Source organism: Tupaia chinensis, unplaced genomic scaffold, assembly GCF_000334495.1.
Source record: "Tupaia chinensis unplaced genomic scaffold, TupChi_1.0 Scaffold138235_1, whole genome shotgun sequence".
Taxonomy (NCBI): domain Eukaryota; kingdom Metazoa; phylum Chordata; class Mammalia; order Scandentia; family Tupaiidae; genus Tupaia; species Tupaia belangeri.
In genome coordinates, this window is record NW_006198133.1 from 1,186,739 (window position 1) to 1,214,676 (window position 27,938).

General features: G+C 38.3%; 1 protein-coding gene across 4 annotated transcripts in view; it reads left to right on the top strand.

The window, feature by feature from the left end:
- The window catches only part of TMEM232 (transmembrane protein 232), a 315,887-nt gene that overhangs the window by 36,042 nt on the left and 251,907 nt on the right, over positions 1-27,938 (top strand). For all 4 annotated transcript variants that reach the window (XM_014592682.2, XM_027765405.1, XM_006161109.1 and 1 more), the window contains one exon: positions 10,501-10,633. In XM_014592682.2, coding sequence (XP_014448168.1) covers positions 10,518-10,633 — 116 coding nt within the window. In that variant the 5' untranslated portion in view covers positions 10,501-10,517. The remainder of the gene's footprint in view (positions 1-10,500; positions 10,634-27,938) is intronic.

A 27,938-nucleotide genomic window follows, 5' to 3' on the forward strand; every position in this document is an offset into this window, starting at 1 on the left:
GCATAGGGTTTTGGTCATGCACGCATATGCACCCAGAATAATTTTTTGAGCTGCCCGGTCTGGGACTCAAACCATGGTCAGTCATGTGGGAATCTAGTGCCTTCACAACCATACTACATGCTAGCCCCTAATTTGGTCATTTCCCACAAAACTCAAATATACTCAACATACATACAATCTGGCAATTATGTTCGTTGATACTTATATTAAGGAGTTGAAAACTTGTCTGCTGCAAACCTGCATATAATTTTATAGCAGGTTTATTGATAATTGCCAAAACTTGGAAGCAACCAAGAGACCCTTCAGTAGAGAGATAAATAAATAAACTGTGGTACATCGATACAATGGGATATTATTTATCACTAAAAAAAGTGCTATCAAGCCATGGAAAGATAAGGAGGGAACTTAAATGCCTATTATTAAGTGAAAGAAGCCAATCTGCAAAGGTCACTTATGTGGTTCCAACTATATGGCATTCTGGAGAAGGCACAACTATGGAGACAATAAAAAGATCAGATGTTGCTGGGTATGGAGGAAAAAAATGAATCGGCAGACAAAGGGGATTTTTGAGGCAGTGAAAATACACCGTATGATACTAGAATGAATACATGTCATTATCCATTTGTCCAAACACACAGACTGTGCAACTCCTAGAGTCAGCCCTGATGTCAGCTGTGGACTTGGGTGATGATAAAGTGTCAGCGTAGTATGAGGTTTCCATCAGTGCAGCAAATGCACCGTTCTGTTAGGGGGCGGTGATAATGGAAGAGATTATGCATGTATGAGAGTAGGAGGTGTGTAAGAAATTTCAGTACTTTCAGTTTTGTTGTGAATCTAAGCTACTCTAAAAAATAAAGATTTTTTTTTTTTTGAGAGGTTTTCGCTATAGGGCGCGTGCGCTCGCCAGACAGACAGAGACATAGAGACAGAAAGCGAGAAATCACCCCCCAGGGGGGATGGTCACGCCGCAATCCCTTCCCCTCCATTCTCCTCTTGGGATCTTGGGCACACGCGCACACGTGCCCGGCGTGAGATTTAAGTCACCGGGTCCGAGACGCGAACCGTAGTCGACTACGTGGGAGTCCAGCGACATAGCCATTACGCTAACTGCTGGTTCCCTAAAAAATAAAGATTTTAAACTACCTATATGCACACATGGAACAAATATTGTTTATATTAGTATTAAAATTTTTAATTTGACAAATGACCTGGCCATGCTTTTGTGTTTTTGCTATAGGATGTGTTTACTCACCAGAGAGAGGAGAGAGGGAAAGTAAGAAAATATCCCCTGGGGGATTGACCATGCTACAGTTTCTTCTCCTCCAGTCTTCTGTCAGGATTTTGGGTACCCATGAACACACACTCAGTGTATTTTTCTTTTTGGAGAGGTTTTTGCTATAGGGCACTTGTGCTTGCCAGACAGACAGAGAGAGACAGAGAGACAGAAAGCGAGAAATCACTGCCCCGCCCCCCGCCCCAGGGGGGAATGGCCATGCCGCAATCCCTTCTCTTCCATTCTCCTCTCGGAATCTTGGGCATGCACGTACACGCACCTGGCGTGAATTTAAGCCACCAGGTCAAGGACTCGAACCATGGTTGACTACATAGGAGTTCAGCGACATAGCCATTACACTAATTGCTGGTCCCCACTCAGTGTATTTTTCAAGCTGCCAGTTCTGTACTCAACTGTGTAGTTAGCTGTGTAGGAATCGGGCACCTTAATCAGCACACCACCAGCTCTTTTTAATTTTATCTAATTTAGGTTGAAATTTTTTTTAATTCTTGGAAGCACATATGCTCATGAGAGAGAGAGAGAGAGAGAGAGAGAGAGAGAGAGAGAGATCACCCTCCGTGGGGCCTACTTACACCCAACCATTTTTCTTCTACTTCTTCCTCCTGTCAGAAGCCTGGGCATGCACATATGTGCCCAGAGTATTTTTCAAGCTGCCAGGGCTATCCGTCTGTGCACTGCTTACTGTTACCCTATAGGGCTAGCCCTAGGTTGAATTTAAAGAGTATTCTCTATATAAACTAATGTATAATTCCACTGTATCTGTATTTTGTTTTAGTAACATTCATAGTAGAAAAATGAGTCTCACATAAGTCTGATGACAGATATAGAAGTTTGAAAATTTTCATTAATTTCAAAATTTTAATTTAAACTTTTGTCTAATGTTAATTTTAGCTTTTGTTTAACATTATGCTACATTTTGAAAATTTTTAGCAGCAGCTAGTTCCTATAAGTACTCAAATTATACCTAACCTTAAATTTATGCATTTATGAAATCTTACACACACACATACACACACACACACACACACACACACAATTATCAGAGGGCATGTGCTCATCAGAGAGAGAGAGAATAAGAGAGAGAGCACCCTCCCCAGTGGTGTGGTCTCATTGTAATCCATTTTCCTGCATTTCTCCTTCCCATCAGGATTTTGAGTATATATGTACATGTGCCTGGTGTATTTTTCAAGCTGGGATCTGAATCATGGTCGGCCATATGGAATCTGGCTCCCAGTGCACAGAACTGAACCACTGTGCCATGGGGCCAACCTAAGTTACATTTCGAAGTAAAAAATAGATTATTCTGGATTCATGATCTTATGTGCAACCTTCTTTCAATAGAAAATAGTCAAACATTCCATTAAATTTTAAGATGCTTAGTGATAACTTCTTACAGATTTCAATATAAAGATCATCACCCACTTCGATATAATTGCTAAATTGTGGAATATCTTGTTTTAGTTTTCTATTGTTACCAAAATAAATTTGCACTAATTAGAGGCTTAAAATAAATTCCATTTATTCTCTCAGTCTGTAGGTCATAAATCCAGTAGTGTTCAGCTGGCTTGTCTGCTTGGCATCTCACAAGATTGAAATGTGGTAGTTGTGAAAAAATATTTGCAAACCACCATATGATATGGGCTAATTCCCAGAAAAGTAGGAACCCAAGGAACTTACTAGCAAAAACAAATAGCCTAATTAAAAAGTGGGCAAAGGATTTCAACATTTCTCAAAAGAAGACATACACATAGACAACAGGTATATGAGAAGTCCTTGGCATCATTCATTATTAGGGAAATGCAAATTAAGCCACAGTGAGCTATCACTTCACACCTGTTAGAATTTCTATTACCAGAAACACAATGCATTGGCAAAGATATGGAGAAGAAACCCTTGTATACTCCTAGTGGGAACGTAAATTAATACAGTCATTATGAAAAACAGTATGGATGCTCCACAAAAAATTAAAAACAGAACTACCATATGATCTAGCAATCTCACCTTTGGATATATATCTAATAAAAATGAACTTAGTATCTAAAAAAGTCACCTGCATTCCATGTTCACTGAAACATTATTCCCAGTAGCCAGCAAGGTGACCATGGTTAATAATCAAGTATACTTGAAAGTTGTCAAGAGTAGATCTTAATTGCTCTCACCACATATACATATAAAGATAATTATGTGAAGTAATGGATATCTTAATTAGTGTGATTGTGTTAATAATTTCCCCATGTAGGTATATTTCAAAACATTGACTCCTCACCATAAATATCTAGGAATTGTATTTGTTAATTAGCCCTCAATAGAGCTAGGGTGCAGAAGGTGCCAGCCAAGCTGGACTCTCACCTGGGGCTCTAGTAGAGAATGAACTTCTAGACTCATCCTGATGGTGGGCAGAGAGTGTGCCCATGCACCTGCGGGACTGGGGTCCCGGTTTTTCTTGTTCGTTTTTTTGTTTTTTGTCGTTATTGTTGGTTTTTGGGTGGGGAGGATCCTGGTTGGTTTGTGAAGGCAGTGTGTGTCCAGAATGACCACCTGTCCTATACAAAACATGTTTTTAACCACTTTTCAAATATTGTAATATTTCCTAGTTTTACTACATTCAGAACTAATTATACTTGTAAACAAGGGGCTAACCCAATAGTTTTCCTTTGATATCACTAGTGTATTCATAAACTAAGCATTTGTAATGTTAGCATTATTCATGTATTTATCAAGTTGCTGTGAAAATAGTTTACTCGATGTATTTGTTCCATGAGTTTCTCTTCCATGTTGTCAGCCAGTGATGAATAGATTGAACTGTGAGATGCCACTAGATTGAGGTGTGGTGTCCCTGGGAAACAGCATATGAGCTAACGTCTTTGTTGTAGAATCAACCAACATTTCCAAGAAAATGTCTCTAATGGACACTGTCTTTGAATATCATTTTTTTTTCTTTTTTTAAAAAAGAATTATTTTATTTCATTTATTATCATCATTATTATTAGCTTTAATTTGACCAGAGAGAGACAAAAAGGGAGCAAGAGAAAGCAGGAAAGCAAGCCTATAGGTCCGGAACTTGAACCACAGTCGGCTATGTGGGAGTCCAGTACCTTAACAACCACGCCACCCGCCTGCTCCTCTTTTTCTTTTTCTTTCTTTCTTTTTTTTTTTTAATTACTTGTTGGGCCAGCAGATAGTGTGGTGGTTGGGATGCTGGACTCACACATGGCCAGCTGCAGTTTGAGTCCTGGAACTGGCAATTTCTTTCTCACTTTCTTTCTCTCTGGTGAGTGTCTTTATCAAATTGAAAAAAATTATGATGAATAAAATAATTCTAAAAAAATCTTTGTTTAATTTTTATTTAATGTTATTATTTTTTAATTTGACCAGAGAGAGACAGAGAGAAAGGAAAAGTGAGAAAGCAAGCTGCCAAGTCCGGGACTAGAACTGCAGGTCATCCATGTGGGAATCCAGCACCTTAACCACCATACCACCTGCCAGTCTCTGAATGTATTTTTCCTCTTAGCAAAATGAAGTGCTACACTATGAGAACCTGTAAAGGATTAAGTTCTTCTGTTGACTTTTTCTTTAAAAAAATCTTTTCGTTTTAAACATTAAGTTTCTTTAAGTTTTCTATAAATAGCACTTAAAAGGTAACGGCTTCGTATTCAGAAAAACACACTTTGGTTTTAGAACATTACACAATCAAAATATGAGATTTCTGTAAAAGATTAGCAATAATTCTTTGAGTTTCCTATTTCTCTGTAATCATACAATCAACATTTGATTTATTACTATTGCCACATTCACAAAAGCTTTAATAAATTGGAGACTAACAAAAAAAATCAAGTAAAGCTTGTTTTTTCATCAGTAAATTTCAATCAAATTATAATATTTTTATTTTGTTAGTTTAGATAATAATGTTGAAATGAAGACCGAATTTGACTTAAATTAGAATAATAAAATAATTACATTTACATTTTCTCAGATATTTTCCTTATTTCATATTTAATTGTCATAAATCTTTATGGCATACAATAAGATTTTTCAAAGCATGCATGTATTGTATGATAATAAAGTCAGGGATATTGGGACCAGTAGGCGGCAGAGAGGTTATGTTGCTGGGCTCCCACATGGCCACCTGCAGTTTCAGTCCCAGACCCAGTGTCTTGAAACTCAAGCAGGGTGCGTGTGTGTTCATGCCCAAGATGCAGAGAAGAGAATGGAGAGAAGGGATTGCAGAGTGGCTATTCCCCCAGGGGGTGATCTCTCACTTTCCCCCAATCTGTGTATCTCTCTCTCTGGTAAGCACACATGACCTAAGGCAAAAACCTCTAAAAAAATTAGAAATACTACTATGTACATCATTTTCAACAAGAACCTTTACATTTTTCATCTGTTAAATATTTTATGGCGCTCCTCCTACAGCCCTCTGCAATCCAGTCCCCTCCCATACAGTCTCTGGTATCTACGCTTGTCCTCCCTGCTCTTATGTCTGCAAATCTTTGTTTCTTCCATTCAGTGCAGATGTCTGGTATATATTGAGCGGGAACATATGGTGTTTGTCTTTTATAGTCTGGCTCTCACTTAGCGTTAAATGTTCTAGATTCATTCACTTCGTATTGAATGACAGAGTTAAATTGTTCCTCATGGCTGAGTAGTACTCCATAGTGTACATGTGCCACATTTATTAAATCCAGTTATCAGTTATTGGGTATTTAGATTGATTCTATAACTTAGCAATTGGGAATAATGCTGCAATAAGCATGGATATGCAAGTTTCTCTTTCTGACAGTTTTCCTGGCCTTTGGATGAATACCAAGAAGTGAGATCATGGTAGTTCTATTTGTAAATTTTTGAGGAACCTCCATGTAATTTTGTACAGTGGCTGTACTAATTTATATTCTCATCAGCCATGTAGATAAGTTCCCCTTTCACCACAGCCTTACCAGCATTTTAAAAAATTATTATTATAGCATTTTTTCAGATTTTTATATACTTAGTGTTGGAGTTTTAAAACCAGTCTTAAAACAACATACCTTGTGGCATGGCTCTATTGCACTTGCACTATTGATAAGAATGATAACCATCCCTTTGCTTATATCTTCAAGTTTTGGACTCTGCTAAAATTTGATGAATTTTTTTAGAAAGGAACTAAATGTTTTTCAAGTTGATGACATCAGATTTTATGTTTCTACTAGGAGGTTACCTCACTTGGATTTTTATTTTCTGTTTATTCACTCCACTGAAGATTTAATGGCAACCTCTCTATAAGAAATATTTCTGGGGACCAGCAGCTGGCGTAATGGCTGTGTCACTGGATTCCCATGTAGTCGACTGTGGTTCAAGTCCCAGACTCTGTGGCTTAAACTCATGCCGGGCACGTATGCATGCGTGCGTGCCCAAGATCCCTAGAGGAGAAGGGAGAAGAAGGGTTTACTGCATGGCCATCCCCCTGGGGGGTGATTTCTCGCTTTCTGTCTTTCTGTCTCTCTCTTTCTGGCAAGCGCACATGCCCCATACCAAAAACGTCCCCTCCCCTCAAAAAGAAATATTTCTGAAGGAATTCACTTTTTCTTTTTTTGAAATTTGAGATTATTTAGTTGCTCTCTATTGTTGAAACAATCCTAATTAATAAGACATTAGGGGGTACAACTTGTCTCTTGAATGTCACAACCTTTCTCAAATAGTGGTTTGTCTGCAAATTAGTCTTGGTTAGTTACCAATACTATTAAAAATTGAGAATAAGCCTTTGGAAACTTTCATGGCAATTTGATTTTTCTCCTTATTGGTCTGGGAAATCTCCTTGACAGGGTGTTGTGGAACTCCTGCATCGAACACATGGTGCAAATACCTGCTATGATGAGCAGCACATGTGAGAAATCATAAGACAGCTGGTTCAGGGATCGAGAGAGAATTTTTAAACAATTAGTCTCCAATTTATTAAAAACTCAAAAAATATGACCAATCATAGTCAATCTTATGAAAGAGTTCAGGAAATAGCCAAAGTTCTAGGTCAATATGCCTAACATAAAGCAAACAAATGACCAGTTGGCCTTTAATTCAATTTCCCTTCAATTATTTTTCCCCCTAGGTGGCCTATATATTTTCCATGCCATCCATTTTGCCTTAAATGTTTTGAATAATTATCTAAGACTAGGCCTGACTCAGATTTGTATTTCTAAACTATGTTTCTGAAATACGCAATGGTTTATGAATGGTGGGCTTGCCCTTATACTCTCATGGATTTCTTTTCATCGTCTTTTGAGGATGTCTTCTTTTTTTTAAAAAAATAACTTTTTAAAAGGTCATTATATAATTTAATTTAATTTAATTTAATGTTTTGTTATGAGAGAGAGAAACCATTATGTTCAGGTCCATGTGGGACCTGAACCCTAAACCTTCCCCTATGGTTTTAGTACTGCACAGCAGCACTCTATCACCTGTGCCACCATAGCTAGGTCTAAGATGTTGTCTGTACCTAGTTGCTTCAAACTTCTTTACTTCATAATTCTAGATGACTTACAATTCTGTCTTTAATTTGCAGCATTTACATCTAGGTGTATAACTACTCTGCATAGTTTTACTTCTTGATTGTGGTTCAAAATTTTAGGCCATCTATGCAGATGTGCATGTTGCTATGCATTCATTATAAAATAACTTTGCAGTGAATTTTTTGAGTGCCTTATTTATTTTAAGAATTATTTATTATTTTTATTATTTAAAATTTTTCTATAGGGCATGTGTGCTCACCAGAGAGAGAGAAAGTAATAAAGCAAGCCCCAGGTCTGAGACTCGAATTATAGTTGTCCACGTGGGAGTCCAGTGCCTTAATTACCACATCACCTGCTGCCCCCCCCCCCTTTTTTTTGAGAGGTTTTTGCTATAGGGCGTGTGTGCTCGCCAGCCAGAGAGAGAGAGACAGAGAGACAGAAAGCGAGAAATCACCCCGCATGGGGGATGGCCACACCACAATCCCTTCTCCTCTCGGGATCTTGGGCACGCACGCACACGCGCCCGGCGTTGAGTTTAAGCCACCAGGTCCGAGACTCAAACCGTGGTCGACTACGTGGGAGTCCAGCGACATAGCATTACACTAACTGCTGGTCCCCTGCTGGCCCCTTTTGAGTGCCTTTTAAGATGGGAATATCTGATGTGATTTTGCTAGCTATTAAACAAACAAACAAACAAAAAGACCTTTGAAATTATTAATCCTGGTTGGAAATAGCTTGAATTTTTAACTAAAATTAGACCAACTCTGAATGACATCCCTCTATATAGCTCAGCACAGTGGCTGACTTGAAAATGCATTTGCTTTCCATTTTAATCAATGTGGATTATTAGAAGCAGACCTTGCTATAACCAGTAACAGTAGATAATGACGTTTTGTGTTTGTCATCTATTGTCTGGATATTTTCCCCATGTCCCTAAGATATACTTTCTGTCCCTCGCCACTTTTCTCTTGGCCTCTGTCTTCTGGTTTGGTTCTGCTAATGTGAGTACTAGCAGGTGTTTGTGAGGAGTGTGGGAGAGGAGTGAGGTTAGTTATTTTTCCTATTCTCCAGGCTCCCTCTCAGATGCAGCCTCTGACTAGCTATGTATCTCTACCAAAGGCCAAAGCTTTTTATTAAGCACCACTCCTCCAGCTGTTCTTTCTGGGTCTGCTTTCTCCTTCAGTCCTAAGTGGTAGTAGTTCACCTCTTCTTGCCAGGGCCCCTGCTTTTGCCTCCTGGAACTGCCATTGTTTTCAAAGCTCTGCTCTGCCCCCCTGTCTTTAGAAAGATCTTCATTCCGTTACTCTGTTGGAGTGTGCCCTATTTTTTTCTGCCAAAACTTTGATTGATATCATAATCAGTTTTTTTTTTTAAGAGAGATTTTTGCTGTGGGGCACATGTGCTCACTGGAGAGAGAGTGAGACAGAGAGACAGAAAGCGAGAAATCACCTCCAGGGGGGATGGCCACGCCAATATCCGTTCTCCTTCATTCTCCTCTTGTGATTTTGGGGATGCACGCACTTGTGCCTGGCATGAGTTTCAAGCCTCCGGGTCCGGGACTTGAACAGCGGTTGATCATGTGATTCCCCACAATACTGGGACCATTAAGCCATCTGCTGGTCCCAGTATTATGATCAGTTTTTAAATTAGCCATCTTAAAAATGCAACATGAAACAATTTAGTACAACTTCCCATTTTATTTGTTTTGTTGATTAAACACACCATTCAACACAAATATTATGTCCTAATTTTGGTCATACACTCATAAAATATGCTCAGATATACATCAATAGGAAAAAAATCTGGGTGTGGAGCAAGCAGAGAAAGCATAATATAATGGCAGAAAGACCAGAGACACGACCAGCAGGTAGCATGATGGTTATGTTGCTGGACTCCCTCATGGTTGACTGCGATCTGAGTCTCAGACCCAGTGGCTTAAAACTCCCGCATGGTGTGTTTGTGTGTGTGTGTGTGTGTGTGTGTGTGTGTGTGTGTGTGTATGCTCAGAATCCCAGAATCTGAGAGGAGAATGGAGGAGAAAGGATTATGGTGTGGCCATCCCCCCCCCCGGGGGGTGATTTCTCATTTTCTGTTTCTCTGGAGACCACATGCACCCTATAGAAAAAAATCTCTAAAATAGTAATAATAATAATAATAATAATAATAATAAAGAGACAGAGAACATAAAAAGAACTTTGAGTGACCTTAGAAAACAGGAAACAAAGTGACTACTAACAATCGTGAGCACTTATGCAAAGCCTTCTGTATGCTAGGCTCTATTTGAAGTAAATTACATATATTAAACTATTTATTTCCTACAGGAAATCTATATGGATATATTATGTCTATATTACAGGTGAGGAAACTGAGGCACACAGCCTTTACTGAAGTAAATTAGTCTGGTTACATAGCCCATCCCCTTACATCATACCATGCTTTTTTTCAGTTGGTTTTGCTGATGAAACTGCTGAAGTATAATGAAGACTAGGTATTTTATGAATGGATAAGTAACTTAATAGGAAGGATATAGGTTTTAGAAACAAAATTAGATTCAAATCCTAGGTGGATGAGATTTAAGTTTAAATTCTTCCTTGATATGCTTTTGTTCTTAAGCCCAATTTTCCTTCTTGCTACCCTTTTCTACAAATCACAAATTTGCAATGACATGTATTACTTCCTACCATAAGTGCATTTGTATTGTAACACACATTTAATATTTCTCTTAAGGTTTATGATCCGTGAATATGCCTATTAACAAATCGCCTGCAGTTAATACATTTGGAGGAATATCTTCTTCTTATGAAAATCTTTTTAAATATAACTTACAAAATGTAAGTACAGAAAGAAGTCATAAATCAAGGTAAGCAGGAAAAAAATTTTCATATTATTAAAGTAGAGGACCCATATACATTGTACAGAATTTCAAACATACAGAAAATTGGGGGGAGGGGGAGGAATCACCTGTAGTTTTCTAACCAAGGATGGAAATGTTATAGTTACTCTATTTTTTTAAAATGATTAATTTTATTTACTATTTTTTAAAATTTTTATAGAGCACTTATACTCATAAGAGAGAAAGACATAAAGTGAGAAAGCAAACCACTAGGTCTGGGACTCGAACCTCAGTTGGCCATGTGGGAGTCCAGCGCCTTAACCACCACACCACCTGCTGGCCTGGCCTGATGTTTACTCTTTTTTTTTTCTGGAGAGATTTTTGCTATAGGGCATGTGCACTTACTGGAGAGACAGAGACAGACAGAGAAATCACCTCTCAAGGAGGATGACCATGCTGCAATCCCTTCCCCTCCATTTCCCATGATTTTGGGCATGCACACACATACAGGCACCTGGCATTAGTTTCAAGCTGCTAGGTCTGGGACTCAAACCATGGCCAACTATGTGGGAGTCCAGCGATGTAACCATTATGCCATCTGCTGGTCTCGATGTTTACTCTTTTTAAAATAGCCTCATGTATTTGTAATTATCACACACTTTCTAAATAATTGAATTTTATGTGTTTTTCTTGAAATAATCATCTTCCTATACTCATATATATTTAAATTGCCATAGTAAACCATAAAATGCATGAAAGTATTTGACAGCTGCTGTTGTGAAGCATCTTAGTTATTTCTAAGTCATTTTCTTTTTCAAATTTAGCTGCAATGAAGTGTTTTCCTGTATTTCAAATGATTTCTTTCGTATAAAGTTTCTAAATATGAGTAGAAGAACAACTCCAAGGAGTTTTCACAAAGGTTTGACCATCACAGAAAGCGCACTTCTTTTTCTCTAGCTATTTTCCCCTGTGCCCTTGTCCCACCACTACAGTGATCAACATTTTTAAAAGGGGTCAGGAGAAGGTGTTTTTCATCCAGGACCCTGCAGAGGAAAATGAAATTTATAATGAATTGCCCCCCATGAAAGGGAATGGTTTTGCTGTGCTCCTGTAAACATATGTAATGTGTGTAGAAGCAATGAGCCGAAAAGATCGCGGGTCTAAATGGCCAAGGGCACTAGAAATAACAAACAATAGAACCTAAATAAACTTCGACTAGGTAATTCTTTCCCTGACAGAGTATAGATCAATAGGGGAAAAATAATTTGTGCAACATGTTCAGAGCAGAATTTATTACAGTTAAATCTGCAAATCATCCAGATGCTTAATAACAGAATGGCCAAGTGAATTAAATATACATAAACAGTAGAATACTATGGAAATGTTTACCGTAAGAAACATTAGCACAAAAATTATGTACACAGTGAAAAACTGATTATATAAGATCAATATAATAATACTGTAATTCACAAAGATCATTGTATTTAGAAGGCTAGAATCTTACAAACCAGATAGCAACAGATATTATGCTAAAAAATAAGGGGTAGGCTTTTGTTTAACAAATTAAAAAAGCCTCCAGCTTCATAAAAGTTAAACAGTGTTCTTTATTCTAGGAGTCCCTGGTTTTTAAATAGGCTAATGTGCAGTGTGACTCTATATTGGGGCAAAGTAGCACTACCACCACTACTTATATAAGCATTTTCATGGAACACATTTTAAGGAATTTTAATTTCTATCAAATGTCTATTGTTTTCATATTAGGAAAACATAGCTGCATGTTGTTAAATGTATAAAATATATTTTTAAATTATATTAATGGTTAAAAAAAGAAACTTCTGGATACGTCTTAAACATCATTAACAATTACCTCAATTAACACAGTTCTTTTTTTTAAGAAAGATTTTTCTATAGGGCACATGTGTTTGTTGGAGAGAAAGAGAGAGACAGAGAGACAGAAAGTGAAAAATCACCCCCCAGGGCGAGGGCCACACCAATATCCTTTCACCTCCATTCTCCTCTTGGGATCTTGGGCATGCAAGCACATGCACCTGGCGTGACTTTTAAGCTCCCAGGTCCGGGATTTGAACCACAGTCAACTGTTTGGGAGTTCAGTGATGTAGCCATTATTCCATCTGCTAGTCTCAATTAACATAGGCTTTTTAAATTTATTTTATTTTATTTTAAAATTTTGTTTTGGAGAGGTGTTTGCTATAGGGCATGTGCACCCGCCAGAAAGACAGAGAGAGACAGAGAGACAGAAAGTGAGAAATCATCCTCCATGATGGGGGGGATGGCCAAGCTGCAATCCCTTCTCCTCCATTCTACTCTCGGGATCTTGGGCATGCACACACACGCGCTTGGTGTGAGTTTAAGCCATGGAGTCGAGGACTCGAACCTCAGTTGACTGCATGGGAGTCCAGCAACATAGCCATTATGCCAACTGCTGGTCCCTCAATTAACACAGGCTTTTAAATTGCTTGGTTTTGTTATGAGGTGGAACATTCAGTGCTGTTGTTTTTCCATGTATTAAACTATTATATGTAACATTAAAACCTTACATGCTTAAAAAAGTCTTTAAAATGAAATTACCAGATCAAAGTTTGTTTATAATTTAAAAGTTGCATGTATTTTAAATTTTAAGCTATTGTTAAGAACTTACAAATAAAAAGTATTAATGAAAACACAATAGTAGTTAATAGGTTGACATGTTGTCATGGACTTAAATGTGCCTCCCTCAAAGTCATATATTGAAGCCTTAACTCCACCATGACAGTACCAGGAAGTAGGGTCTTTGGGCGGTAATTAGGTTTAGATAAGGTGGTGAGGTTAGAGCCCTCGTGATGGGATAAGTGTCCTTACGAAGAGAGATAGTAGAGCTCCTCTCCCCTCCATGTGAGGATTAGTGGGAAGCATCCACAGTTACATGAAAATCAAGAAAGGGACCTTAACCAGAACCAGATAGCGCTGGTACCCTGAGTTGATTCCCAGCACTGTGTGTGTAGAAATAGCATGGTTATAGCTTCTTATTGATGCTATTTTGTTATAACAACCTAAGCAGACAAAATCATGTTTGTTATTATGTTTGTTTTAAAACCTGTTCTTTAATAAACAATATTTCAACAGATGAAGTGGAAGTGGAAACCATTTACCCACATGAACTTTCAACTATAATTGTGTCATGTATCATTCTAGTTCATTTTTCTACTTGAATTTTTCTACCTGAATTCTTATTATTGTCATATTTGTTAATCTGGGGAGAACTGACATCTTTATCATAATTAGCATCCCAGTCTGTGAATGAAACATACTTTTACATTTATTCAGTTACTTATAAAATTTCTCAATAAATTTTAATGTTCTAACTATAAGGGTATTGTCTATCTTTTGTTCAATTTATTTCTATGTATTTAGTGTTTTCGATGCTATTAAAAATTGTATGTGTATGTAGATTTTTAAATTATGTTTTCTGTTACCTGAAAATAAAATGCAATTGATTTTATATATATAGAAATGTTGTTACAATTTCTTATTAATTTGAAATATGTTTGTCTCCATCTCAATTTGAAAGGAAAAAACTTAAATATTTCATGATTAAGTGTGATTTTTTTTTTTAGAGAGATTTTTACTATAGGACACATGTGCTCCCTGGAGAGACAGATAAACAAAAAGTGAGAAATCACCCCCTACAGGGATGGCCATGCTGCAGTCATTTCTCCTTCATTCTCCTCTTGGAATTTTGGGCACACATACACAGGTGCCTGGAAGGAGTTTCAAGCTGTTGAGTCCAGGACTCAAGCTGTGGTTGGCCAGGTGGGAGTCCAGCGCCTTAACCACTAAGCCATCTGCTGGCCCCAGTATGAATTTTTTTTTTTTCTTCAAATCTTATCTGCTATTTTAATTCTAGCTTGTGTATTTTTTAAAAATGTCAACTAGACTTCATTAGTATTTTAAGTAGCCAATGTTCTTATATATATATTTTTTATCACTTTTTCTGTTTGTTTGTCGGTTGGTTGGTTTTGCCTTTTTTTTTTTGCCATAGGGGTTGTGTACCTGCTGAAGAGAGACAGAGGAAGAGAAAAAATGAGAAATCACCCTTCTTGGAAGATGACCATACCAAAATTCCTTCTACTCCATTCTCCTCCTGGGATTTGGGGCATGCATGCACATGCCCCTGGTGTAATTTTCAGGCCATCAGGTCTGGGACTCAAAATGCAATCAGCCATGTGGTCAGTCCAGCACCTTAACCACTATACCACCTGCTGCTCCTCTTTCCTCGTTTATTTATTATTATTTTTTTTAATGCTACTTGCTTGTTAGACCTTTTATCTGGACTTGTTTTTCATTTACCCGATGTACAACTTTTTGAATTTCCATTACTGAGATTTTGCTGTTGACAATTCTGCTTTTATCTATCTGAATATATTTTATCATATTTTTTAAAATTTATTTTTACCTTGAAAGTAGTTATTTTCAAAGTGGACATTGAAATGAGTCAAGCATCCTAAAAAGTTGCACTGACTGCAGGACATTTTTATTACCACATCTTAGAAACTGTATTTTATTTTATTCTTATTCTTGAAAGATACCTAAAACTAAAATGGAATACTCTTTGGGCCTTTATTACCTTTATTCATTTTTTCCCTAGCACATCGTTTATTCATTCCACTGTCTCACAGTTTGCATCATTCTTCTTGAGAGGTTACCTGAAATTTAATGTCATTTCATCAAGATGAATTTGTTTTTTTCGGCTTGGTACTTTAAAAGTTTCTCATTGTCTTCTGTTTTCTGCATATTTACTATGATGTGTCAGAAGGTAATTTTAAAAACATTAATTTGCTCAGACTTGTTGGATGGTTTTGAATCTGTGAAGTATGTCTTTCTTTCATCATTCTTGGAACATTATTTCTTTAGATATTGCCTTGATAACCCCTTTTCTCTTTTATTTTGATACTCTTCATTAAATGTATATGAGACAATCTGTTTAACTTTTACACTCTTCTTGTCATCTTCTATATTTTCATCTTTTACAGAGACAAGATATTTTGAATAATTAATCTGGGCCTATTATCTCTTTCATGCGACTAATTCTCTCATTGCCAAATACAACCTTGAATTAAAAAAAAATATTTATACATCCTGGGGCTAGCAAGGGGCATAATGGTTAAGGCACTGGACTCCCACATGGTCACTTCCAGACCTGGTGGCTTGAAACTGGGCACCTGTGCATACATGCTCAAAATCCTGACAGGAAAATGGAGGAGAAGGGATTGTGGCATGGCCATCCCCCCAGGGGATGAGTTCTCACTTTCTCCCTCTTTGTCTCTCTCTGTTTTTCCAGTGAATGGACGTGCCCTATAGCAAAACAAACAAACAAAACAAAAATCCTTTTAAAAAAAATCAGGACTGGGACCACCAGTTAGTGTAATGGCTATGTCTCTGGACTCCCATGTAGTCGACTGCGGTTCGAGTCCCGGACCCGGTGGCTTAAACTCACACTGGGAGTGTGTGCATGCATGCCCAAGATCCCAAGAGGAGAATGGAGGAGAAGGGATTGTGGCATGGCCATCTCCCCTGGGAGGTGATTTCTAGCTTTCTATCTCTCTGTCTCTCTGGCATGTGCTTGTGCCCTATAACAAAAACACCTCAAAAAAAAAAAATTAGGGCACGCACACATGTGCCCGGCATCATTTTCAAGTTGCTGGGTCCGGGACTTGTACTACAGAGTTGGCAATGTGGGTTTCAGCACCTTAAACTTCATGCCACCTGCTGACCCAAATCTTTTTGATTTTGACTATATATACACATAGTGTTTTGGGGATTCTCAGCAAGAGAGAGATAGGACACCAAGGCCTGTTGCAGGCAAACAGCGTTCCCTTTAGTGCTGGTATTGGCTCAATGGATTCACATTCAAAGACTGAGCCCTGGATTCTTTGGGGCTCCCCCTTTCATTCATTGTAGTTTCTTTGCCTCCCTTATTTGGTTATGCACACTTTACACATATTGTGATTGGGTAACTTACATGAGGTAACTTAGATGAAAAAGTTGCTTATAGAATCATGCATGTATGTCCTGGGCCTCTAGGCTGTCAGATAGGCAAGCAGATGCAAGTTATAGAGTTACTGAGTTGCTGTGGAGACAGGGTTACAAGGTCAGTAAGGTTTGCTAGGTTTGATGGGGACAGGGCTACAAGGTCACTATAGACCCGGTTGTCTTCCTTGGTCCCAACCACAGTGGTACAGTATAGTGCTGTAGGGTGGGCTCTCAATGTGTATTGTCTTCAACAAGAAGTTTTTCTAGACTTCCATTAAGGCCGTTTGTTTGTTTTGTTTTATCCACAGCTTTTGCCTTTTATTTATTACTTTTAGCCGGAAACCCCTGTACCTACAGCATTTGGAGTTGGTTACAGATGATTTAGCCACAAAAGAGTGATTAGGAGCTGGATGACTGTAAAGCGCATGAATGCATTTGATATACTATATGTAGCTTCATGTAGGATGTATTGCCCCAAGTAAGAGATTAGCAGCCGTGAGGAGATGACCAGAACCAAGTAGAGGGAGTCTGGCAGGATCTCGGAAACCACAGTCCTTAGAGACTTGGGCTTATACTTGGCCCAAATCCAGAAGGTAAAATGTGAAATAAGGATTAAGGTGGTAATAATATTCTTTAGGGTATATACAGTCAGTGCAATGAGGATAAAGAAAAACTGAAAATTAGGCAAGAAACCTTCATTCCTTATCACCTTGACCACTAAATATTTGCCACAAAAAGCCATCAATGCGTTTATTTGATGTAGAAAACATAGCTGACAGGTTACAGAAGAAACCCCTTTTGACACAATAGGTTGTAGAATGGAGAAATCAGGAAGAATATTTATCTAATCTGCTCTCTCCTGTCTAGCATGTTTCCTTGGTCAGTATTTACCCTACAGTTGCTAACTCATGCACGCTTTCAGGTTGTGTCACCTGACTCTTGGCTCTACCAAGTAGAGTGGGGGAGGGGTAGCGTGGTGTTGGGGAATGAAGGCCAAGGAGGCATCAGGGGACCTGGAAATCCGCACGTTTGCATCTAGTGCAGGTGCTAACCATCAAGGCCTCGCACAGTTCCTCAGGCTTTCATTTTGGAGGGTGTTTTCAGACATCGGTTTTTCTTATTTCTAAATTCAACTTAGTACCAATAATTCCATAAATTAATGTAGGAGAAAAAAATAGAGTCAGTGCCTACGTGTCCTATAATCCTTTTTCAATTTTTTATAATTATTATGATTTTTTTAATGGTTTTTGCTATAAGGCACGTATGCTCGTTAGAGAGACAGAGAGACAGAAATCAAGAAATCATCCCCCCAGGGGGATGGCCACACTGCAGTCCCTTCTCCTCCATTCTCCTCTTGGAATTTTGCGCATGCACCACATGTGCCCAGTGTGAATTTTAGCCGCTGGGTCTGGTACTCGAACTGCAGGTGACCATATGGAAGTCCAGCAATGTAACCATTATGCCATCTTCTGGTCCCAATAATTATTCATTTTAATTTTATTTCTTCTTATTATTTTTTAATTTGCTATATATCATGCACACAAGTTGTCAGGTCAGGGACTTAAACTGTGGTCAGCCATGTGGAGTCTAACACTTTAACCACCACACTACCTGTTGGCCTCTGGCCTATAGTCTTTATTCAGTGGTTAGCCCTCTAGTGTCTCAGGAAATACAATTATTTCTCTATGTTCTAATGACTCATTAGATTTGGGATAGCCTCATGCAGAGTTTGATTGAATCACAAATTGATTTCTCACCCTACTGCTCCCCAACACATCCACCAAAGCACTCAACTTTCATTGGCTGTAGGATCCAGCATAGCTTACCTCAAACACGTTACCTCCTTTACCTTCATTTACGACTGACATTGTGAAGATCACATGCGAGGACTGGCTAATGTATGAGGCTTCCCCCCATGATCAGGCATTGACCTTGGAAGGGCTATCACTGATCTCAGGTAGCGGCCATAATAATCTGAAGAGTTACCAATCAGTGCTTACTAGAAATTTGTGCTAGTATCTCATTTTATTTTTGACAAACTGATCACCATGGCAAAGACTGCTGATTGTTTTCCCTTCTAGCTTCATTCTCTCCTTCTATATCGGTAGAACCAGTTTGTTGGATACTTGGCCAGCCATTAAAGAATGCGCTTCTCCGCTTCCCTTGCTGTGAGATGTGGTCGTGGGTGCAATCTAGTTAGCTATGTTAGTAGAAGTAGCATGTACCGCCGGCATTTCGGGCTCTTTTGAAGAGTGGTATATCTTTCCTATCTCACCCTCCCTCTTCCGCTTGGTTGAAATAAGCCTGTGATCGTAGCGCGTAGACCAGACATTTGGGCTGTGAAATGAAAACTGTATGTTGAGGACAGTAGAGTAGCAATGTCAAAAATATCAGAGCTCCTGGCACCTTGTGGCTGCCGTGTGAACACTGGATTGCTTATTTGGGTCTGTACATAAAGAAGTTAGGGTGTCTCTTGATCAATTTACAATAATGTTACCCTTTTTGCAGCAGTTAAGTTGATTTTCTTACCTATGAAAAAAAATTTCTGGGTATTTGATTTTTCTAGGACAAAGCCTATTGGTTGTCATGTCACTTTATTCTCTGGTCAGGTGACTTTTTTACAGTGTAGTCAAATACGGTATATTTGGAGGCGTTGAGGCTTTGACCTGACTGGGTCAGCAGAGAAGCCTGGTTGTGGTGGCTATCATCTTGGAGGTTTGCAGATTCATAAGCATCGTGAAGGGGTAATCGTCTTGCTCATTTGTATTACTGAAATGTCTTTTCTCCATTGGTTCTCCTCCTTCCTAACATGTGGATATCCAATTGAACCGAATGATTCTTAGGTGATTTTCCTGGCAGAAACTCACAAAGTGAAGAAAATATGCATTGCCAGGTTCTGCCCCACCTTCGTTTTGGAGATATTATTAGCTTGACAGTTCTGGTGAGCTCTTCCCCGAGAAGGGGTGTCCTTGATTTCAGCAAACCTTTTATTGTAGCACCAGGGTAAAGTTAATCTTGTATCAAAAGGAAATTCACGTGCATAATTTTAAGATCAATTTACCAGTCATTGCTTTTTACTTTTGTTGGGTAATGGAAGAAAAAGCAGAGATAAAGTTTGAAGGTCTTTTTCTAAGCAAAAGTGCACAGGCAGGGCTTGTCCACCGAAGGTGAACAGATGGATCTGAGAACTGTGCCATCGCCCATGCTGGCTGGGTAACTTGCTTTGGGACCAATAATTGCATTTTATAAGAGATAAAATTAGGCTTTTGAGGTTTACTTGTTTCTAAGTGTGCTTGTTACATTCAACCTTGAAAGGACCTTTGCTTGTTACCAAATGCAGAATAAAATGTTTACAGGTGTAAGATCAAACATTTAGGAAAAGCAGGGTTTTATTTTTGTAAACATTTTCAGCCTTCAATTTTCCTCCAAATGGCTTTCCATTCAAAATTCAGTGCATCAACGGTCCCTTCTCTATTACCTGTTTAGAGGCCTCTTTATTAGTAACTACGAAGTAGGAAGGCTTTGCATTTCTAAGGCCCACGACAGTATTCCATTTTCTCTGATGGAATCAGAAATTGAAAATCTAAAGAAATACAAAGACTTAATAAAATAATATTTTAAGCCATACATATTTTGAGAAATGAATATGAGGCCTATACCTCTGGTTAGATACCGTAAAGCCTAAAAGTATATCCATAATATAAAGATTTTATGATCAATCATACAGGTATCAGGTATCAGGTATCAGGGGTGACAGGATATTTACAGTGTTTGGTATTAAAAGCCCAGGCCCCAGATCAATGAGTCAGGAATGATAAATTCAGGGAAGGCCTTCATGGAATAAATTTTTGTACATGCCCATATCATTAACTTTTTATTTATATCTTTTGTTTTAATAAATCTGTTTCTGAATTCTTTATACATTTATTTATTTAAAATAATTATTTATATTATTTTATTTATTATTTAAAAATTTTTTACAGGGCACTCAAGTTCATCAAAGAGAGACAGAGACAGAGGGGGAAAGTGAGAAAACAAGCTGCCAGGTCTGAGATTCAAACTGCCGTCAGACACATGAGAGTCCAGCACTTAAACCACCATGCCACCTGCTGGCCACTTTTTATGCATTTAAATATATCATATACTCCCTAAATGAGTCAGCCTTTTCTTTTATTCTGCTGGAACTTCAGGTTTTTAGGAGAAATTATGTTGATTGTTGTTTGAAATTTCTATTTATTCAATGCTACTTTTTTCACCTTCTTATAATACCATCAGAAAAGTAGTGAATATTTAATGTTTTTAGTTCTTTTTTCATCTACGTAAATATTATCATCCTGAAATTTGGATTCTGTTTTTATTTCTCTAATGAAACTACTCTCTTAAAGATCTTCACTGATTCTGTCAACATTAACTCTAAAGGTCTTTTTTTTTTTTGTCTTTAGTCTTGATATTTTTGTAGATGTGTATTTTTGGCCTTTGCCTTCATCTTCAATCTACTCTTTTTATTTTCAATATGTAGTCAAGAATTGTATATTTACATAAAGCAGACACTCATTTAAGCTAACACATGGAAAAAATTATGTAAGGATATAAGTTTGTTTTATGATGCTTGAGAGCAGAAAGTACAGTCGAGTTTTCTTCATTCATTCATCGCTCTGTATTCTCCAATGTGTGCTGGAGATGGAGTGGTCACCTTGTCAGATAAAGACTGTATCTATACCAACACAACCTCTCTAAAAAAGGGTAGGGGTGCTTGTTTTCCATCAGTAAATCATCTAACAACCATAGATTGGCAGCTATGATGATGAACAAGGGAACTCATGAGATTTGGAGTGCTTTGCTGTCTTAACCTTTTAGCAAAAGCTGTTTCCTGGTTCTACATGACCTTTTTTTTTTTTTTTTGAAGAGTTTTTTTGATGTAGGGCACGTGGGCTCACCAGACAGACAGAGAGAGACAGAGAGACAGAAAGCGAGAAATCACCCCAGGGGGGATGGCCACGCCACAATCTCTTCTCCGTTCTCATCTCGGGATCTTGGGCACGCACGCACACGCGCCCAGCATGAGGTTTAAGCCACTGGGTTTGGAAGCGAACCACGGTTGACTACATGGGAGTCCAGCGACATAGCCATTACACTAACTGCTGGTCCCTACATGACCTTCTAATATCAACATCAAATAATTAAAGCATCAACTAATTATTTAAAGTCCTTGGAAAGAAGATTGGATTGGCCCCGCTGGAGTCGGATGTCTGTTGTAATCCCCTCAGCAATGGTAGAGGGCAAGGAGTCAAGAAACAAATAGAGAACTTAGATCTACAGAGACCTCGGCTCATAGGGCTTAGAGTATTCAAGAGAAGGAATTTGCACCCCAAGCTGTACAGATATTTGAATCCCACCACTGTACTTCCCTGAATTTCCTTTTATCTTATATGTATTGTTTCTTCTTTCGAATTGTCCAAAGATATCCCTTTGATTGTTTTGTTTTGTTTTGTGTTTTTCTCAGTTACTTCCTTTTGCAGTTTCATGGCTTTGACTACCACTGATAGCTGGGGGCATCTGAATCTATATTTCCATGTCTTATCGACTTCTTAGTGCCTGATTCATAAATGCATTTGGTTTATCCGTCATCTGTCTCTCCACTTATCAGGTTGGAAAAGTCACAACGTATTTTTGTATAGAAAAATATAGAAAGAAATACATCATGACTTTTCCAATAACCCAATAGATGTCCCACAGGATTGTCATGCCCAGCATATCCAGGATGGCACTGACACCTGCCCAGATTCTTCCCATCCAGCTCTCCTGGTGGCATATTCCTGCTTCTCATCATGCAAACTGAATGTGTGAAGGTCTTCTGCATTCACCATCCAATTTCTTTTCTCACATCCCATTACATATCAAGCCCAATTGACTTAGCCTGATCAACCTGAGCTTGATTTACCTTGACGTCTATCTAATCACCAAATGCTGGGCGATCACGTGCCCAGGAAGAAGCACAGAAAGGATTCTAGAAGGACAACTGCTATTTTGTCACACTCCAGTGTTCTGTCTGTACTTCAAGGTAAGCCCAAGTGCTATTTCTGCAAAAAAGCATCTTCCGAATCTTTAACCCAAACCAGCGACATTTAAAGTAGCAGTTATCCAGCACCGAATATATACCAGGAACTAGGCTGTGTAATCCTGGTTTAAGCTCTCCAAAATTCTGTAAGATCTTGTCCCCACTTTCACAGATGAGGAATTATAGCTCACACAGATTAAGTGATTCAGCAAATATTACAGGTTTGGGAGACATTAGAATCATGATCTCTACTTCTGAACTTCTACAGGATATTTTATTTTATTTTTTTAAACTACATCTCCTTTAAGTTACATCATTTGTGATGTGTCTAATGTCTCTCCCAAAGTGTGAATTCTCTGAAGCCAGGCCTGATCCCTCTTCTGGTCTTCATTGTATGTAGCAAAATATTTTGTGTGAAGGAGGCTTTCATGAAATATTTACTAAAAAATTAAATTGTCAGGAAAAAAGAAGTTCTGAATTCACAATTAATGTAAATAGTTTGGATTGGGCATTTATACCACCAGAAGACCTGTGTATATATATATATATATTTTTTTTTTTGTATATTTTATTTTTATGTAAAATTGGAATGATGATTTTGCCTGTTCCACAAGAGTACATTTGCACATTAAGAGCAGATAACATTTATCTTTGTTAAATCATTTGGTATTTGGAAGAAATTGGAATATACGAAGCTATATTGTCAAATGCCTATATTTACTTATTTAGAGTTTACTTCTTATTTTAGGTTGTATATATCATTAAGTAGGAGTCGATTTGTATAACAAGCTCTATTTATTATGGGTAAGAAAAGGTTAAAAATAGTTGTACTTATTTTCTATTAAATATTGATTAACATGAGCTGTGGGAGATCAATTAAGGAATGCAATCTCTATACAGAAAGCTGAAAATTATTAGCTTTCCATATTTTCAGTGATGCATTACAGGCCACAATCCATATTAAAAATACTTGACAAAACTGGAATTATTTGTAAGATGTAGTCTAAACATAGAAATTGAATTAGATATTATCTTTATCCTGAGGCCTTATTTGCTTTAGAAATAATATTATATAACTGTATTTTTCTTAGAGCCTATTAAAAAAAGCTGAGATAGAATATCTAATTTTAGAAAATTAATTTTTAGCATTTAACATGCTGGATATTATGTATATGTGAGAGTGTGTGTATGTATGTACGTAAGTGTCTGTGTGTATTTGGTGTGTTTGGGGTTGTCTGTGTTCATTTGTGGGAAATCTACTTAAATTACATTGGTTAATACTTTATTAAGAAGAATGCATTTTGCATGTTGATTTTTTTTATAAATTATTTTATAGGTTATTAGAAAAGAAGCTAAGTGCTGGGGCCAGCAGATGGCATAAAGTTACATCACTGGACTCCCACATGGCTGATTGTGGCTCAGATTCTGGGCCTAGAAGTTTGAAACTCATGCTGGCCATGTGTGTGCATGCCCGAGATCCCTGGAAGAGAGGGATTGAGGCATGGCCATCCCCGCTAGGGGGGATGCAAAGGCTTTGAGTCACATAGGTTATTTTAAAACTGATTCTGTTTACTTTTAAAGAGATCATCTTGAGTATGATACTTAACCTCTCTGACTCTCCTTTTCCTTCCTGAGAAACAAAGTACATTTTACACCTTTCGATAAGCATATTTTTTGGGGGGAGGAGAGATTTTCACTATAGGGCGCGTGCGCTCACAAGACAGACAGAGAGAGACATAGAGACAGAAAGCGAGAACTCATCCCCCAGGGGGGATGGTCACGCCACAATCCCTTCTCCTCTATTCTCCTCTCGGGATCTTGGGCACGCATGCACAAGCACCCGGTGTGAGTTTTAAACTATCGGGTCCGGGACGTGAACCACGGTCGACTACATGGGAGTCCAGCGACATAGCCATTATGCTAACTGCTGGTTCCCTCGATAAGCATATTTAAAGCAAAATCAGTCATTCACTAAACAAATTGTATGCATATAATAACGAAGAGAACTTAAATTCAAGTTACAGTGAAGAATTTTAGATAACGAAGCTAATGTTAAATTATGGAGCAGATTGTTGTAGATTTTAGAGTTAGACTGAGATGAATTCTTAGACCTTTGTGATGATATGACATTAAGCACAGTTTTTCATCTCTGCTACCATCACCCTCTCCCCACCAAAGTGACATCTAATTCCCGTTATTCTGCCAAGATTCGTCTCGGTGTCCTGGTTCCTGTGCTCACCCACTTGTTCTCTGAACAGAAGCTTCAGTGATCATTCAAGACTGTACATAAAATCTTGTTATGCTCTAATTTAAGCTCTGCAATGCCTTCCCATTAGACCTAGAGTAAGCTCACCACTTCACTCCATGGTCTGAATAACCAGCAAGATGGGGTCTTCTCCTCCCTCCCTGACTGCAATGTCAGTCTCTTTATCATCTTAACACAGGTATCTCCTCTTCCAAAGGCTCCTTCACTGCCTCATATAAAGTCTCACTTCCCCCTCCTACTCTCTTCCATGCCTCTCTGGCATGCCTTTGTCACACCTGTCATCTCAGAAGTCATCTTACGCATGTATTTGTTTTTTGGATATCTGTTATCTCCAAACAGAGTATACAATCTTGAGGCATTTGACTGCACATGATTCCCTTCTATTTTGGGCCCTCTTGTCTAGAAGAGTGTTTGACTCTAAGCAGGTACTCAATAAATGAGTCCATAAGTTAGCAAATGACTGGTAGGTCCTATCTTGAAGTGTGTGTGTGTGTGTGTGTGTGTGTGTGTGTCTGTTTAACCACCTTCCATTCTTTACCAGTCAGAGAATAGAAAAGGTAAGAATGTCAGGCCATTCGTATGAAAAGATGCTCAGGAATGCTAGTTAGGGATACACGGAAGTTCAAACACATACACATACAAGTATATTATTTTCATCAATCAAATTGGAAATAATGAAAACCTTGATATTAGCCTGTCCTGGTGAGGACACGGAAAATGGGAATTTTCATGCCTTACTAGCAGGAATATAAATAACTAGAATATATTAAAAGTATTTAGAAATCTATTGTAATTGAAACAGATATAATTAAACTTTTGAATCTTGCCATTCATTTTTAAAACTTTTTTTTTGCTGTGAGATGCTAATACACAGAGATTATACAAAATTAAATAGGAAGCCTAATGAGTTATTATAAAACAGATACTTGTATACTCACTAAGTGAAGTCAGTCATTTCCAGAAGCTTCTTTTATAACTCTTGTTAATTAAAAAAAAAAAAACCAAAACTTGATTTCTCTACTTTCCTAATTTTCCTTTTTCTTTACAGCTTTATGCTTGATATAAATAGAATGTTACAGTCTATATTCTTTTGGGTTTGGATTAGTATGTTTGTGAGATTATCCATATTGTGCAGATAGCTGCAGTTTATTTTCATTTCCTTGACATTGAATATCCACTTTTGGGTCTTCTGGCTCAACTACACAGACTAATATTGTCTTAGTTGATTAGTATTGCTATGATAGACCGCACGAAGCTAGCAATTTACAGTAATTCAGATCTACGCGGGCATGATTTTGGAGGCTTGGAAGTCCAAGAGCACGGTGCTGGCATCTTACAAGGGCTAATGGCAGGAACTATCAGATGGCAAGAAGGCAAAAGCATGTGTCAACTTGTTTTCTTTTCTTCTCCCTCTAAAGCCATCGGTGTTCAGCCATGAGGATCTCATGCTGACGACTGTGTATGATGCTAGCGGTTTTCATTAATGTGGTGGTCAGATGATGTCCTCCAGCTTGTCAGGTCTTGGATGCTCTCACACAAGTCTGGTGTGTTTCTGACAACCAGGCTGGCGAGTCACAGAGTCACACTGTGGTCAGAGATGAGCTGTTCTAGATCCCACATATCCAGGACACTGAGCAGTATTTGTCCTTCTGTGTGTAATACTTGTCTATGTGTGGTTTTGACACCAGGTTGATGCTGGTCTTAAAAGTGAATTTGAAAGTGTTCACTTTTTTATTTCTTGCATGAATTTAAAGTCTTGATATTAATTCATCTTTGAATATTTGGTCAAAGTCACCAATGAAGTCATCTGGTCCAGGGATTTTCTTTATCAGGTTATTTCTGATTACTGATCTTATCTCTTTATCAATTTGTTCAACCTTCCTTTTCTTTCTTTTTTTTTTTTTTTTAAGTTTCTTTCTTTCTTTCTTTAGAGCATGTGAGGGAGAAAGAAAGACAAGTACTCTCAACAAAGTCTTTTTCTGGAGGGAACCAGCAGTTAGCGTAATGGCTATGTCGCTGGACTCCCACGTAGTCGACCGCGGTTCGTGTCCCGAACCTGGTGGCTTAGAACTCACGCCGGGCGCGTGTGCGTGCGTGCCCAAGATCCCGAGAGGAGAATGGAGGAGAAGGGACTGCGGCGTGACCATCCCCCCTGGGGGGTGATTTCTCGCTTTCTGTCTCTATGTCTCTCTCTGTCTGTCTGGCGAGCGCACGCGCCCTATAGCGAAAATCTCTCCAAAAAAAAAAAAAAGTCTTTTTCTGGAGAAGTGTCTTTTTGTTTGTTTGTTTTGCTGTAGAGCACATGTGCTTGCCAGAAAGACAGAGAGAGACAGAGAGACAGAAAGCAAGAAATCCCCCTGCCCCGAAGGTAGATGGCTATGCCATAATACCTTCTCCTTCATTCCTCTTGGGATTTGGGACACACACACACACACACACACACACACACACATGCCCAGTGTGTGTTTAAAGCTACTGGGTCTGGAACTTAAACTGCAGTTGACCATGTGGGAATCACGAGCTACCTGCTGGTCTTCAGAGTCTGATTTTTCAATTTGTGTCATCTCTTCTCTAGGTAAGGGTTTGTCAATCCATTTATTTACTTATTAAAAACCATGAGATACACTTTTTTCTCACCACCACATGGAACCTTCTCGAAGACTGACCACATCATAGTGCACAAAGCAAGCCTCTACAGATTCAAAGGCATAGAAATTATACCCAGCATCTTCTCTGACCATGATGGAATTAAACTTGAGTTTAATTTCAAGAGAAATCCTCAAAAATACTCAAATACATGGAAACTTAATAATCTACTCCTGAATGACTCCACCACCACTGAAGAAATAAAGACTGAAATCAAATGGTTCATGGAAACCAATGACAATGAGGACACGAGTTTCCATAATCTTTGGGACACTGCTAAAGCAGTCATAAGAGGGAAGTTCATAGCAATTAGTGCACATAAGAGGAAGATG